The 16,324-nt window shown below is 40.7% G+C and overlaps 1 protein-coding gene across 2 annotated transcripts in view; it reads left to right on the forward strand.

Annotated features, from left to right (window-relative positions):
- The window catches only part of Camk2d (calcium/calmodulin dependent protein kinase II delta), a 253,170-nt gene extending 237,858 nt beyond the window's left edge, over positions 1–15,312 (forward strand). Inside the window, exons 15-19 of one of the 2 annotated variants that reach the window (XM_038311055.2) lie at positions 4,743–4,818; positions 8,620–8,714; positions 10,542–10,770; positions 11,917–12,005; positions 13,153–15,312. In XM_038311055.2, the coding sequence (XP_038166983.1) occupies positions 4,743–4,818; positions 8,620–8,714; positions 10,542–10,770; positions 11,917–11,983 (467 nt within the window). In that variant the 3' untranslated portion in view covers positions 11,984–12,005; positions 13,153–15,312. The remainder of the gene's footprint in view (positions 1–4,742; positions 4,819–8,619; positions 8,715–10,541; positions 10,771–11,916; positions 12,006–13,152) is intronic. The other variant, XM_038311054.2, reaches the window with a different exon arrangement.
- The last annotated feature ends 1,012 nt before the right edge of the window (positions 15,313–16,324 follow it).

Genomic DNA, 16,324 nt, shown 5'->3' on the forward strand with positions numbered 1-16,324 from the left:
ATTAGGGAAGCTGGACAGGGGAGAGTACTGGGACTCACAGTGGTGCAGAAGGGGACCAATGTGGGACACTAGAAGATGAAAGCGGTGTCATTTGATGGACGGGAGAAAAGGGTAGGATATGCCCTCTGGTTCTCAAATTCTTTTTTATACATCTGAATAGAGACCCATGGAAAACCAACTGTGTCTGTGTAACGGACTCTGGTGACCCTATTGCTTGTCACCAGGAAGCCAATGAAGAGGCAGGAATTGGAATCTGTAAGCTAGGCTTTCTTCTGTGTCAGTGACCTGAGAAGGCAGGAGATCCGTGTCGCACTGACAGCTAGGACTGCCCCTCTCTCCAACCAGCAGATTCCACAGGGAAGGAAGAGCTGAGAACCAAGAAAGGAAGTCACTGCTGGCTTGTTCCCCTGGTCAGGTGACCAGCTCTGTTTTCACAGTGTTGGAGTGTCTCTCCCACATCTCCTGTGTGTCTCTCTTGCATGCTCTCTCTCTGTGCACTTGGGTTTGTCCTTTCTCTTGAGACCTCACGTTCTGTCTAAGACATGAGCTTGTCAGAAGGTAACTCAGACTAAAACAATCCATTAGCCATGTGTAGGTGCTGAGATATTTTATGGTGTGCATATACAGGCTTCTTTTCCACGTTGTGAGATGTGATCTCATAATATGAAACACACTAGCATCTATCCTGCCTGTCTATTCTCATTGGTGGCGATTGAACTTGGCAAACTTAGTTCAGGTAGTTGGGTTTGAAGTGCATGAAATATTCAAGGGAGACTTTGAAAATAGGCTTTAAGGTATAGATCTGAAGGAGAGAATTATGAAAGAAATCACAGACGAGAAGAGTACCTGTGCAGATACTCTTTCCTGTGAAGGCGATCTCGCTACACTAAATGCTAATAGACAGAGCTCAAAAGAAGACTGGAGTCTCTCACACAGCACAGCCTTCCAACCACTGGGGTGGGTACACAATCTTTAGGGGGGATCACTGGGAGAGACATCGCATTGTACCAGAGGCAACGTGTGAGGAGAAAAGGGCTTCTGTCACAAACCTGGCTAGACGCTTAGAGTGGAGGAGTAGGAGACACAGCCTCCAGGTGCAGCAACCACTGAGCTCTTGAGAAAAAGACACAGGCACTTAATCTCCACTCAGAAAACCCGTAGGTTTTCCAAGGGATGGGGTAGAGAAAGTTCCACTCCATCTAATTTAGTCTGGACTACTCTGAGTGCTAAGGGGCACTGGGGAGAAGGCGGATTCTGATAGGGCCACAGACTTACCCTGCAGTTGCCACGGGGTGGGGATGCCTTGCACCCCTCTGCTGGAGGGCTGTCAGATCCTTATAAGGGCCAATGTAGGGATCTAGGGACTGGCCTGATTTCCCATAGGTTGCTGTACCTGGTCTCAGAGCATCCACACCTTCAAGCTGTAGGTTCTTTATCAAACAATAATAAAATCTGCTCCGCTTTACTTCTTACACAGAAGTAACCCTGAAATCACCCGATGCTTATCAATCATTTTTTTCAATATTCACTTTGTTCTTGTCAGACAAGGAAGTAACTTTGAAATGCCCAGTCATTGTCCTAGGGACTGAAGATTTTTTGATATCTAGATCAATAAATAAGCCAAAGGAGCTGTGACTTTGGGTGGAGAAACATGCCCAATGTGTTTGTATACCTGCATGGAGAGAGCTCTGAGAATCTAGGCAATCTTTCCTGCTTGCTTCTGCCCTTCTATTTTCTCATACTACAAATCCTCAAAAACTATTTTTGGTCCTGCTGACTGACAGCATTCGGAGATTAAACTGGTAGCATCCTACAGGCCATGGGGCATGCCATAAGGCACTGCCCTCCCCTTTAGTGATATTCCCCATCTTGCCTCTGGGGCTGTCACTTCTTACCTTGAGGAAGAAGGGAGAGCAGAGAGCAGACCCTCTTCATATAACACAGCTAGCTAGGGACCTGGCACAGTGACTGTCCCCTGGGCTCGCTGTTGTTGGAGAAGAGCTAACCAGCACCCACCCCACCCTCACACCCTAGGTCAGATGTTGAGCTTGTGGTAACAGCTCTAACTTCTAACCTTGGAGACTTGTACACGAGTGATTCATTTTCAGCTTTCTGCTTTCCTTCCAAGAGTCAGCTGTCACGTGCCAGGCCCAACTGTGACTCACTCACACGCCTTTGCCTGGAGGAAATGAACACTTCAGAGATTCCTGAGTTCCAGGCCCCTCCTAAACCAAGGCTTGGCTCACACTGCTTCCATGATGCTATTGCCCAGAAGCATCCTGTTTGAGCCCTGTCTGCGTGTTGCTTGGCCAGGAGAGCTGGGAGGCCATTGTTTCCGAGAATGAGAACTAATCTGGAAGACAGTTTATGTGACTCTGATATTGCAAAAACAAGCTTAAGCCACCGTAGTGAAACTCGAGAAAGTAAGGGAATATTTGGGCAATGGTGGTTCTGAGTGAAAGATGGTCACTTACTGCTGCTGCTCCTGACTCCATCCTGTGCTTGTGAGAGATTGTGGGGTTTTCGGGACCTCGGGAACTGTTCCAGAAGTTTGCACACTCTGTGAACTGCCCAGTCTACTGAAGTAACACAGCACTTGACATTGGTCTTTATTTTCTCCTTTTCGGTTAGTTTTTAAAGATTGTCATTGTTTTCTAATTATACTTTTCCACCCGGCCATATATACTTACTAAAAACATTGTTAGTTCTAAATGTGGAGTCTTGTGTGAGGAGAGAGCTTGGCCAGCCAGGTCCTTATACTCCCCCTTTCTGAGCAGCTCTTCATGGATGCCCTTCAGGATCCAGAGTCAGGTGAGCTGTCCGGGCCTTTGCCAAAGCTTCACACTGCCAAGGCCACAGACAGACGAATCACCTAACTAAACTGAATGTGCCACTGGCAGTCTCCCTGCTACAGAACTCTCGGCTGTTACCACTCCACCAATATGTTTTAAGGATGGTTGTAATATTCACACCAATCAGTCAAACAAACAAACAAAAAAACAAATATTATGTGTGCAAAGGAGCTAGGAACGCCCATGTTCTGCTCTTGCATACAAGTGAGAAGTTACACAACTACTATGAGCTTCTAATAGTCATGCTTTCATATTGTCAGCATTTACATCGTTAGTAGCCATTGTATGGACTAATTGAATAATTATTTTATAAGATACACGACTGCTGTATTTGTTATGAGATAGTATCATATATTTTTAATGGAGTCAAATTCATTTTCCAATTTTATTCTTCATTAAGAAAAGATTTCACTCAAGGCCAGCCTGGTCTACAAGAGCTAGATCCAGGACAGGCTCTAGAAACTACAGGGAAACCCTGTGTCGAAAAACAAAAAAAAAAAAAGAAACGATTTCACCTTGATCACTTGGATTTTGAGGGTAAACACACACTAAAGTTTGTGTTAAAGCATGAAGAACAGATTCATTTTAAAAAGTGGTTCCTGTAATCAATAAAGAATTAAAAGCAAAGGTTAGCATCTTCATGATGAATGGGAATGTCGCAATGCCTCACACAGAAAAACTGAGAACAACTTTGTGAGCACCAGTCTGATTCTGATGATGGACAGTGATCCTAAAATGAAACCTAATCAACTTAATATTTTTAATATAATTTATGTTTAAACACGATAAATATTAATATTGGAACATAATTTTATGAGTAAAAAAACATTCCAAAATTAAGAAAATGTTGTCAGTAATCTCAGTGGATCAAATTCACAAATATATTTAACATCTAAGAGCAAAAGTTTCTTAGGCAACTCAAAGAATAACATGTTCTTTGCTCATAAGGAATTTTCTATTTAAATGGGAGGGCACAGCTAACATAGTGAACTAAGCTTAATAGCAACCAAACAAGCCATGTGCTTTAACTTAAGGAGGTGTCAGGGATACCCAGGAGACAGCTCAGGAACTATGGGTATCCAATAAAAGGGTAGGAGCACTTGAAGCAGATGCAAACTGGAAAAGAATTTGCTGAAAGAGTGATGTCTGAGCCAGACCCACCATTAATAATTTTACCAATCCTAGGTAGGAAAAGACACTAATGATGCTTGATGTTTGTTGGGTTTGATAGTTTTGCGAGGGGCTTCTGTCTGCTTATTGCCCACATTGGCAACATTCGTATGTCTCTGTCTCAATTTCAAGAGTTTACTAATGGCCATTTACCTAAAGACAATGGCCTATCACAGTGTTAATGCCCTCTTCTGGAAGGGCCAGGCAGGTTGACCTGAAACATAAGAAGTCTGTAGTCACCTAAGGTCAAACGTCTTGGTGCAACATACCATCTTCACTCTGAAGCTGGATGTTTGTTCTTTGGTACTTTTATAACATGACTTTTTTGGTGACACATTTGTTAATAGAGAGCACGTTCTCTAAGTCAAGGTGATAAAGATAGCAAAAGTAAATTCAACCTTCCGGGTACCTGTTGCTTTTCATCAAATGAGACGGAGTAATGTCTCCTAGACAACTGAGACCTGAGAGCCCTGTTACAATCCAGATTCTCAATCTCTTTGTCTGGGCTGGGGCCTGGATATCTGTGCTTCTAAGTGCTCCTAGGTGATGTAGTTGTTGGCCTCCCATTTTGAGCTAAGGACTGTGCAAAAGGAGCGGCCATTTTTTTTCAGGAGAGATGGTTTATATGATATCCTCATTTAGCAGAGTAGCTGTATCATTGACCAAAATCGTGTGTGCTCCTTGTCCTTTGTTCTCATCCAGCTCTGTTTTTGCTTTTAGCACGAAAGCAGGAGATCATCAAAGTCACCGAGCAACTGATTGAAGCTATCAACAATGGGGACTTCGAAGCTTACACGTGAGTAAAGACAGACACATTTGCTTTTGCTTTCCACACACTGGGCAAGTGCATTCTTTTCTTTCTGCCGTTGTATTTTTCAGGGTGTCTGAAGTCCTGCCCATTTAAGCCCTGCTTTAACATGTTGACAAGAGCTTTCTGTTGTATAAATGACAAAGGACACTCAAGAAAGAAACAACTTGTTTATAATTTCAGTGAGATGACTCAACTTCTGATCTAAAGACCAGGAACGGCTTTGTGAATGATGCTTCTTTGTAATCACCCACAGTTCTGAGCGAAAGTAGGCCACCAGAGAAATCCAGGAAGACTAGGATTTAAAAAGAATGAAAGCAGAGAAGTGGGTTAAGAAATTTGTTCCTTTGTAGCTCGGCCAGGGATTGAGACAGAAAAAGATAATAAACATTGATGTCAAGGATTCTTTCCCCTCATGAATCAATGAAGCTCAGCTTCATCTCCATCAGTTCAGTATGGTTTTGTATTAAAGAGATTTTTGACTGAAGAGGAGGATTTTATGCTTAATTTAAATAGTTACTGACTTCCGGGTTACATTTTTATATAAAGGAAATCACTTTGCTTGGGAAAAAAATAAAACATTTTATTTAAATAATACATGAAGTGTCATTGCGAAACTATTTGGGGATGTAAATCCATGGTTTGTCCTTATTACATAATTCCCACTATGTGAAAGTATTAAATGCAAAAAAAAGAATAAATAAATAAATAAAAAGCAAAGGATTGATTCTGATCTCTCATTAGAAAAATGTTTCTCAGTTTAACAGCAGGAGAAATGCTCACAAATGAGAAGATAAACTAATCTCCCAACTGGTAACATTGGTACGCATCACTAATTTTATTTTTTTTTTTTTGTTTTTTTTTTTTTTTGTTTTTTCGAGACAGGGTTTCTCTGTGGCTTTGGAGCCTGTCCTGGAACTAGCTCTTGTAGACCAGGCTGGTCTCGAACTCACAGAGATTCGCCTGCCTCTGCCTCCCGAGTGCTGGGATTAAAGGCGTGCGCCACCACCGCCCGGCATGCATCACTAATTTTAAAAGGCAAAACCAAAACTACCAGAGCATCAACTTAGGAAGGCATTTACAAAATGTGTCAAAAGTTAGCTTTTGTGCTGAGTGGATAAGATTGGAAAGAAACAAAAATTGAAAATAATATGAGCTGGACTTTAGTAGACAAAACTATAAATGACAAAATTAATATGGCCTGCTCATGCCCCCTACCTAAGTGTGTACCCAAGCAAAGCCTATGATAAACTGAAGCCCTCAAAAACCATGAACCCAAATAAATCCTCTTCCCCTTAAATTGTGGCAAAAGTAAGTAATAGAAGAATGTTCACAGTCCAGACACACACAAAATAGGCAATGTAAAATATGGAAAAGAGTCACTCAGTATACAGACTAAGCTAGTATCTTACACATACAAACACGTGCATACACCTGAACATGCGTGTGGGCAACAGCTCTTCACTAGCATCTAATAAAGGATAGTGGTAACAGAAACACTAAGGTTGGAGCTTGGATCCTTGTTGTCCCTGAGCTCTCTCAAAAACTGTAGCTGATAATACCTCCTTGCTGTAGAAATTGTTTTTTTTTTTTAATTCTTTTTACCGTTAAAACCTTGTGAGACCACTCTGCATCCCTTAAGAATTCAAAGACTCTTAAAAAGCTCTTTTTTTTTTGTGATAGCCATCTTCTTTGGATGACAAAAGTTGTGTCTTGCTTTTGTTTCACCGACAGGGTATAATTGTAGCCAGTAGATATGAGGTATTTACAGTTCCCCACAGTTCAAAGCTCAGTGTCTTAAGAGCCCATCACCTCTTCTTTGCCTAGAGAGGCCTGTCATTTGGCCTAGATTTGTACTTACAGGCCCCAGGATAATCCAATATTACTTCCATTCTTAAGCTTCTTAGGTTGAAGAACATGTTGGTGAGGCTCTGGCAGCTGGTCCCTAGGTTTTCCTCACAGTACCACCCAACCAATATGTCCAGAATACTGTCAGTCTTTATTAATCTGAGCAGATAGATGATAGATAGATAGATAGATAGATAGATAGATGATAGATAGAGAGATAGATAGATGATAGATAGATAGATGATAGATAGATAGATGATAGATAGATGATAGATAGATAGATGATAGATAGATGATAGATATATAGATAGATGATAGATAGATAGATAGATAGATAGATAGAAAGATAGATAGATGATAGATTGATAGATAGATAGACAGACAGACAGACAGACAGACAGACAGACAGATGATAATGAATGACAAAGAAGCGAAAAAAAGAGAATAACACTTGCAAATGCCAATGTGAGGCAGTATGGAGTTTGGTTTGACAGACTGACAACTAAGCCATATTTTATAGAGGAAATAATAACACCTGGCAGAATAAATTTCTGTTGCCATAGGAACACTGTTCTTCCCGCTTCACTCCTTAGGAAGAAATTATATATATATATATATATATATATATATATATATATATATATATATATTTGAGTTGGGCTTAAAAATACCTGCCCAGCAGGCAGTCGGAGACAAAGTTCATTATTTCCCCTCTACCACTGCCTTCCTCGCGAAGGATAATTGCTGCGGTTTGAGACCTCAAAGTATTCTCTCCAGGCCACCAGCTCTGCATTCCTTTGTTTGTGTTTTTTGAAGCAGCGACTCTTGTTGCCCAGACTGGCCTGGGACTCCTGCTGAAAAACATGTGTGCCCCACCATTCCTGGTGTGCCAGCACCATGTTCCATGAACTGTGCTATGCTCTGAAAAACCACAGGGAGTTGGGCTTGCAAATTTCTTTCCCTGATGAACAGTTAAGAAAGTTTCCCTCCAGTATTGAGCATGTCCACTTGAAATTAAATGGGTTCCCACCCATGGCATTTCTCCTTTGCAGCAAATTAATCAATAGGCCAAAAATGTTTTATTTGTACCCTCTGTCCTTGCTACCTTCCTCCAACTCGGGACCTTCCACGTCCCTGCAAAACTCTGACTCATCCTTAAAAACCCAGCTCCAATTTTCTTTCTTTCTTGTGTCATTTCCATCCATTATAACCTGCCTTTGAAACATGTTGTATTAACTTCTGTTTTAGTATCAATGAGTTATAGTCGCCTCTGACTATAGATCACATTTAATAGTATGAATAAGAAAATTTCTCCAAAGAAAGCCCATTGGTTTCTTGTGAATAGTTTAGAGATACACACCTCTTTGCTGAATTATGCTTCTGGGATTAAAAAGAAACTATTATGCCTATTTGAAGCACCTATTACTTTTCTTTTGAAAGTGAAATGAGCTTTAAGCACATGCTTAAAGCAATCTTATGGACATTGCCAGGAAATTCAGACAGACATCCTATCCTTCAAGTCAGTTACAATATCGATGTTTGAGAAGGATGGAGAAAGTGGGTCTCTTAAAAATTGTTCCAAAAATATTTATTTCCCAAGTAAAAGATGATTTGAAAGGACTTAGAGTATGTCCTTGACTTTGAGAAAACTTGAAACATAAGAAACTTAAGTCAAAAGTTAGAAAACTAAAGCATTAACTTTGGGAATTAAAAAGCAAAAAGTGATTGTGCTTGAGCTGGTTAACTTGGTCTTTGTGCCTCTACAAAATGACAATTTGGAGTCTGTTTTTTGATCACCTTGTCAAGGTCTATGGTAGAAATTTCCTATTTGGGTTTTTTTTTATAGAATCTCTTTCCTCACTGACCGTAAGCAAGAATGCTTAGACTTAAAAGAACAAAAGTGTCAGCACAGTTACTCATGAATTCTTTCTCTTGCTGCAGGAAAATCTGTGATCCAGGCCTCACTGCCTTTGAACCTGAAGCTTTGGGCAACTTAGTGGAAGGGATGGACTTTCACAGATTCTACTTTGAAAACGGTAGCTATTCTACGTCCTTTGCCAACTTCTCCTTGAACTTCTCCCAGCCTCACAGACTCCTTGGCTTTTTCCTGCAGTGGGAATTTTTACCGACATATATCCACCATGAAAACTGTGCTTTGGGGAAACTGAAAGATACGTACTCCATACCTAAATAGTCCTTTATGTTTTGGAAAATATGGAAACACCTGTTAAGACCAAGTGAATGGACAAGATAAGCCATATAACATTATGAACATGTATTACTTTGAGGTTTTGTCATATGGTTAATATGGAGAAAAGAAACCGCAGCCATGATACCCACAATGGCAGAGCACTGCTGGAAAGTCTAGAGGTCACTTTCAAGTTACGGCACGAACAAAGATGAGCAATCAGGAAGTGTTTCCACTCAGATTGCAAAGGTCTTAATATCTCAGTGGCTCAGAGGAAGCATATAGCTTTCAGAAAACAAATATTTCAAAGCAGTTTCTGCAAATCAGAATAAATAAAGATAAAACCGAGCCAAAGGCCCAGTATTAGCAAGAATTCCCTCCATCATTTTACTTGGGCCTCACAGCCTTAAGTGCTGCATTACATTTCCATGGTCTGTGAAAGGTCTTTTTGCCATGAGATCCTGTTGAATTAAGGAGGACTTGTATAATAATTAGAGTAATTAGGTTTGCTTCTAGTGATTAAAAGCATTGACAAGTCTACATGGCATGTGTTTTTAGTGCATTAGTCTCTCTCTCTCTCTCTCTCTCTCTCTCTCTCTCTCTCTCTCTCTCTCTCTTGCCATGTGTTAGGTGTTTGCAAACAAATAAGCAAGAATAAGTAATTTAAATTAATTTGTGTTAACAAAGCTTGGTTAAATATTCTCATATTCCTTATATTTTAGCATTTTGATGGAGGCATCTCATATTACTTCTTTAATCTGCCTGTCAATCAACACCATTTTATTTCTAGTAAAATCGTTAATTAATCCATTAATATTTCACCCATTTCAGCATTACACTGTGCACTATTATTTTCCATAAGTGTGTACTGTCCATAATGCGGTATTTTTTTTATGTCACAACATTTCAAGTAATTTAAAGAAGCATTGTCTGAGAATGAGAAGTGTTTGGGTAACAGCTAGAATAACTCAGCCTATCCTAATCTACAGAACACCATCAATAGGAATTGTGTTCAGAATCCACAAATCTCCTGATCAAGTGATTAGAATGGATATAGGTGTTATCCCAACACCAGAGGTTGGAGCTTGGTGAGGACCAGATATCTATTCATAACCAGCTGTGTGATCAAGCAATAGATTGTGAAGTATGACGAGCTGATCACAAATACATTCTAACCAAACTTAAGAGGCACAGGATTTGATGCAGAAACATCATTCAGGGAAACAGTGACTTTAAAATTGACACTTGAGGTACTTCCCTCATCCCACATGCTAGTTACAGAAATACCACCACAAATCACCCCGTCGACAGCCCCATTGGAAGTAGCTCAGAGTATCCAAACCAGGGTTTCTCCTCCTCTCCCCATAGGGTGGCTTTTGCTTTAGTCCTTGCTTTATAAGTGCATCTGTGTAGCTTTTCTGGCTAATCAATGAAAATTTCCAAAGTAGTACATATTGCCTCTTAAGAAAAATCAAGGGAAATGAAGATTATCCACTTTTGTTTCATTGTATACACTTTATTACAACACCCAGCACTCAGCTGGTGCCAATCGATTAATGCGTTAAGGCATGGATGAGTACCATTGCTCATTGATCCCACCTGAAGTTAATCCTGATTTTAGTTTACTACATTGTAAGACCTTAATTTATTTTCTTTTTATATTGTTCTCTTTCAGCTTTGTCCAAAAGCAATAAACCAATCCACACTATCATCCTGAACCCTCACGTGCATCTGGTGGGCGATGACGCAGCCTGCATCGCATACATCCGGCTCACACAGTACATGGACGGCAGTGGAATGCCAAAGACGATGCAGTCGGAAGAAACGCGCGTGTGGCACCGCCGTGATGGGAAGTGGCAGAATGTTCACTTTCATCGTTCGGGGTCACCCACAGTACCCATCAAGTAAATATTTCTAGGCTGTCATATCTTGTTAATGTGCCCCTTGTAGTAGGCAAATTTAGAAAACAATATTTAAAGAGAAAATATCTGGTGATGTTATCAGTTTTCTTCCTCACATGTCGTGTTTAATTCCCAACAGACAGAAAATAATAATAATAAGACAGATAACTCACGACACACCTTGTGAGCGCCTCTCCTATGCTAGATGCAGGGAGAAAAGGCATTTTCCACAGGAAACATATATTCTGCTTTGGGAGGCAATTAATCACTAAGACCGTGGAAAAAAATAAACTACACGCTTGACTTGAGAGTTGGGTGCAGTGAGCAACCAGTGCATCAAAACATCCATACTCTGCCTAAGAGACTAAATTCTGAGCAACAGTTTACACAGGGAATAGAATCTGAAGATACAGAAACGGTAAAAGTACACAAGTGAGAGAGTCCAAGCTAGGGAAACATCATGAAGTTACAGTGCTAGGACTTAGAAACATTAAAAAACAGGGCAGAACAGGAGAGGCTGGCTCGCTGGCGTGTAGGGGAATGATAGGAAATCACTTGAATCAGTAAAACGGATGAGCTGCAAGTGTGAAGAAAGCAAAGTCAGGTGAAGCCTGGCCCACTGATCATCTCTTTGCAGCATCCCCGGCTCTGTTTGAAGATGCCAGGTGTGGAGCCTAGTCCTCACAAACAGCCACTCAACACACCCCAGCAAAGCCATTTCGACTCCTCAGTTTGAAGGCAGATTATCAACCACAGAGATTTTCAAAGGTCCTCTCTGTCATTTTAGCCACCATTTAGTACTGTTAGATATGCAAAAAAAAAAAAGGGGGGGGGGATAAAGAGGATCAATAAAGGCAAAAATAAATCCCAGTAACAAAAAATAGGTTAAAATGCATTTAAAATAACGTAGCTATGTTATCAAAAGGAAGACACAAAAGGAGTGAAAAATAAAGCTTGTGTTAGTGTTTCTGTGGTTTTCACCCCAAAGAGGTAACCAAAAATTGCCAGCTGTTCTAGATTAGGATGGATGTGTTTGTATTGGGCAAGGGGCTAGTTTTCTCTGCAGTTCTCTGAAGTGCTAAGGGATAAAGCCTATTTAAGAAAACTTCCTTTTATGCCAGGTGGCTTAAATGGGGCTTCTCTTAATAGGCCACCCTGTATTCCAAATGGGAAAGAAAACTTCTCAGGAAGCTCCTCTTTGTGGCAAAACATCTGAAAACCATTCACATTTGGGTCTTGTAAGTAGCATCCTGCCCCACGGTTCTGTGCGATGAGGCTCATGCTGGTAAAGCTGCATGGCTGGTGTTCTTCCCTTTCTGGACATTCGCTCAGCAGTCCACTCAGTGAAACACAGATGAGGTCCTTGGGACTCCATCGTGGCTTTGCACGAGTCCTTAGCTGTGGCGTCCATTTTCTAGCATCAGCACTGTTTGCGAGGTAACAGACGCCAAGAAGGACCTTTCTCCAACAGCTGGATCGCATCCCTTTCACATCCCGGAGTTCTCACATCAAAAGCCAGTGATATCTGGGCTAATGCGGACAACTCTAAATTATCCACAGCAATTTCTATTAAGCATTGAAATCCGTTGAGCCTTGCTGTCCTTTGGAAGTTGCAGTGTCTGTTAGCTGTCGACGGGTTAATATGTACATGAGCTCACTGTGTCTGACTGAATGGAATGGTGGGAGCCTGGGGGGCAGGGGCACAGCTGAAAGTCAAGCTGAACTTGAACTTGAAACAAACACAAAGGAGCTCATTCTGATAGCAGACAGATGACTGCAATTAAATCCATGCTAGTGTTGTTGTTTTTAAAGATTTAGGGTACAGACGCGAGTAGGTGTCACTGTTTCTATTTTCTATTCAAGATGGAACAGAACCTTTAAGAAATGGTGCTTTTGGTTATAGCTTTAAGGACCTGAATAAGAATAATCACTCTCTAATTTTGAGGCTATATTCCTTGCTGAACTGACTTTTAATTTTGATTTCCCAAGGAATTTACGCATAATGAGCAAAACACACAGAGTGAAGTTGAACTTTGAGTCTGTTTCATCCAAATACTAATATGAATTTATTAAGTTTGTCTAGTAAATATGAATACCTAAAACATATATTTATGTTTAATAATGCAATTGAAGCCTGTGACCCCTTCTGTTCTTTTTTTTTTCAACTTAGCCTTGTTTGAAGAAATATATACCATTGATTGCCTAGAACTGTCTTTGTTAAAAGTGTGTATTTTGTCTTCCAAAGATCACAGGCAAAGATCTCATACAACGTATTTCCAATCTGAGCTTTAGCTAAGTTATAAAAGTTGTACCTTAGTAACAGCTGTGGCAAAAAGTCTCGTATTTTACAGAAAACAATATCGTTTATTTCTTCCTCCTTTTCAGCTAACTGTCAACAGTGCCACTTCTGCGTTCTGTTCTCAAGGCACCTGGCGGGAAACCCTGGGACGTCCTCTCCTCCTCTTCATGCATGTTTCTGATGCATGAAGTTGTGAAGGTTCTCCGTGTAATGCATATGTGACACATCATCGTATCATATATTCCTTCCTAGACGTTGTTTACACTCCAGCTACAGGATGGGATGTTCCACGCAAACTTAAATTACCGTTGGCAGACTATAGAGGGAGGTCAGACAAGAAAATTCCACAATATTCCAAGTTCAACTGATCCATCAGGTTTCTCTGTGTATGCCAAGATTCAGAAGATTTCGTTAAAATCATTGTTCTCGGAATGACAGTTTGTGAGAGAAAAGTAAATCTTTTTAGAATGCTGCCATTAATCTTTTGGGGCTTTTTGTTGGGATTTTGGGTTTGATTTTTTGTTTGTTTGTTTGTTTGTTTGTTTTTAAGGCTAGTATGTATGTACTTTCAGTTCCTGGTGTGATCCTGGTAGAAATGAATGCTTTTCTCTGAAAGTGTTGGTGTTGTGTAAATGGAGTGTTTAGGTGGGCAGAATCTTGTGTGATTGCAGGGGCAAGAATCAGTTGGTGTTCTACCATCAAAGCCATGTTGATTTGAGTCAAACTGCATACTGGGAAAAATTAACGTTATTTACAAGTTTGATTGCTTTCAGATAAGCACAATTCTGGTGAACACTTGACACTGATTTTGCTTTTTTTCTTTCTCAGATTCTGTTGTTTTCGTTTTGTAATATTTGTTTGCTTTTAATTTTTCCCATTCTCTCTCTCTCTCTCTCTCTCTCTCTCTCTCTCTCTCTCTCTCTCTCTCTCTCTCTCTCTCTCTCTCTCTCTCTCCCTCTCTATCTATCTGTTGGTCTGTCTGTCTTTCTGTAGCTGGTAGTGTGTAAAAATAACAGTAAAATTTGCATATGAAGGTAAAAATAGATCAAGGTCTTTTGGAGGAAGCTAAAACTAGCACGTCCTGTCTTTTCAGGGCCCGCGGAGTTGTTATAAGATTTTAAATAAAGGTTTTTAATTTAGCTTAGGCCACCACTTGTGCATAGGTATCCTAGCTAGGTTAAAAAGCCTTGGAAGTGTTGAGACTTGCGCTAACAGCAGTAAGAACCTGCAACAATGTCCTGGTTCTCTACTGACTAGGGACATCGTCTGAAGACCAAGTAGAGGGTGACCAGGGTGGCATGCAGAGCACTTGCTTGAACCTGGTGGCATGTGAGGGCCTTGACTGCCTCGCTGTCTCTAGCTAGTACCGTGAGGGATATTCTTCATCCTCACCATGTTTGAACTTGATCTTCATGACGTGTGCAGTCCTAGCTTCTCTCTTGAGTCACAGTGTCAACTTCCTGCCAGGAGCTAGGGTTTTTCCAGATTAAAGCAAAGAGGAAAAGGAAATGCCCCAGTTTTCTTTGCGGTTCTCATTTGTTCTTTGTTGATTCAGTCCCGGTGAGGCTGTTTCTCCACACTGAAATGCTTTGTGGTGCATGGACTCTCTCATCAGCATTACTTCAGCCGTAGCTACTCACAGTCCTCAGAAGCCTATTTTTAAAGCGGAAGCAAAAAGCAAAAAGAAAACACCCCCTCCCCCTCTTTTTTCTCATTTCACCTTTTGGTGTTGATTGCTAATCACTTTAGATATTGTTGCTAGTGAATGTATGGTAGATGGGTTGAAGCTTTTCTGATAATTACATGATTTAAAACAATATATATTTAAAATGAATATATACAGTAAATGTATTGAGCCGTGTTAACCTGCCAATGAGACCTGTGAAAAACGTAATGGCCTCACTTTTCCCTTTTTTAATTTCTTTTATCTTTCTGTGAAGCAGCTATACGTGGCATACATGTATTTAAAGACACAAATAGTGGTAGAATTTTTTTTTCTCTTTTTGTACACTTTGAACTTAGCATGTGGTGTTGAAGTATTACATAGATCCAGTCTGTCTTCTGCACTAAGATGCGAGGAAATTGTGACTTGCTCTCTCCAGCACAGTGGAATCACACGTTCATCACCTTCCATTGTTTGGAAAATACTGCAGTTTACCATGGGACACTGTATATATTTCTTGCCATAATGGTAAATGACTGATTGATATATTTAAGAGTTAATAAATTTGTGATTTCTGCTGACAGTGTGTTATCTTTATTTCTTAAGGAATATTATATGCGTGCATGGTGCTGGCCACTACCAAGGACATTATGTCCTGCCCTGGTTTCCTTGACAGTGGCAAGCTGTGTGTTCTCCGCACACAACAGTGCTGTCTTCCCACAGAAAAGTTAGCGGAAAGGAAAGTGGTTTGGCAACTGAGTATCCTAAAAGTTTCTCTATGTGCCCCGTTCCGTCCACCTCTTGATAAACTACTAGACTGTTCCCTCTGTTAACATGAATCTGACAGACATCCCCTGGACACAGCCTTACCCCTCCATGACTACAGATTGGAGAAGCGCTGTTAGTTAAATCACCAAGTTCTCAAGTCCACTCATGTGATTTACTCTCTCCCTGAGACTATTCTTCCTTTGTTCAATGAACCTGAACCTTGACTCATCCATTGAGGTTCAGAACAGATTTGTGCCTCCTCCAGCTATTTGCCCTGGCAGCTTCTAGGCTCTTGTTTGCTCTGTCCTGACTTGCATGGCAGCCTGCATTCACCATCCCTGCTAGCCGCACTGCTTTGACAGTATATTTCTTCATTGTCTTTACTGTGGCAGGGCAGTCAATACAGAACTGTGTATTCATCGGTGTACACCTCCAGCCAAAGCAGGTCTAGGAAGGGAGAGGGTGTTAATAAACAGATGCTGAACTGAGGCTTACCGTACATGGCAACCTCAAGGTGAGATCAGACAGTCCAGGGTTGGGTGCTGGACTCTGTCGTCATTATCTTCATATTCTATGCAAGTTGCTTCTTCCCTCTGAACTTCAGTTTCCATAATTATAAGATGAGTATAATTATAAAAGTTAAGTTATAATATCCTAAGGATTAGAAATAATAAATACAAAATGCTTAAAATACTATTTAACGTGTATTCAATGGACACCATTGGGCATGGTGGTATATGGCTGTAATCTCCGCAGTGTTGAAAGCGGAAATGGGGATCTAGAGTTCAAGGCCAGTGTAGGCTACATAGAAAAACCCTGCCTCAACC

This window comes from Arvicola amphibius, chromosome 14 (genome assembly GCF_903992535.2).
Source record: "Arvicola amphibius chromosome 14, mArvAmp1.2, whole genome shotgun sequence".
NCBI classification, from domain to species: Eukaryota; Metazoa; Chordata; class Mammalia; order Rodentia; family Cricetidae; genus Arvicola; species Arvicola amphibius.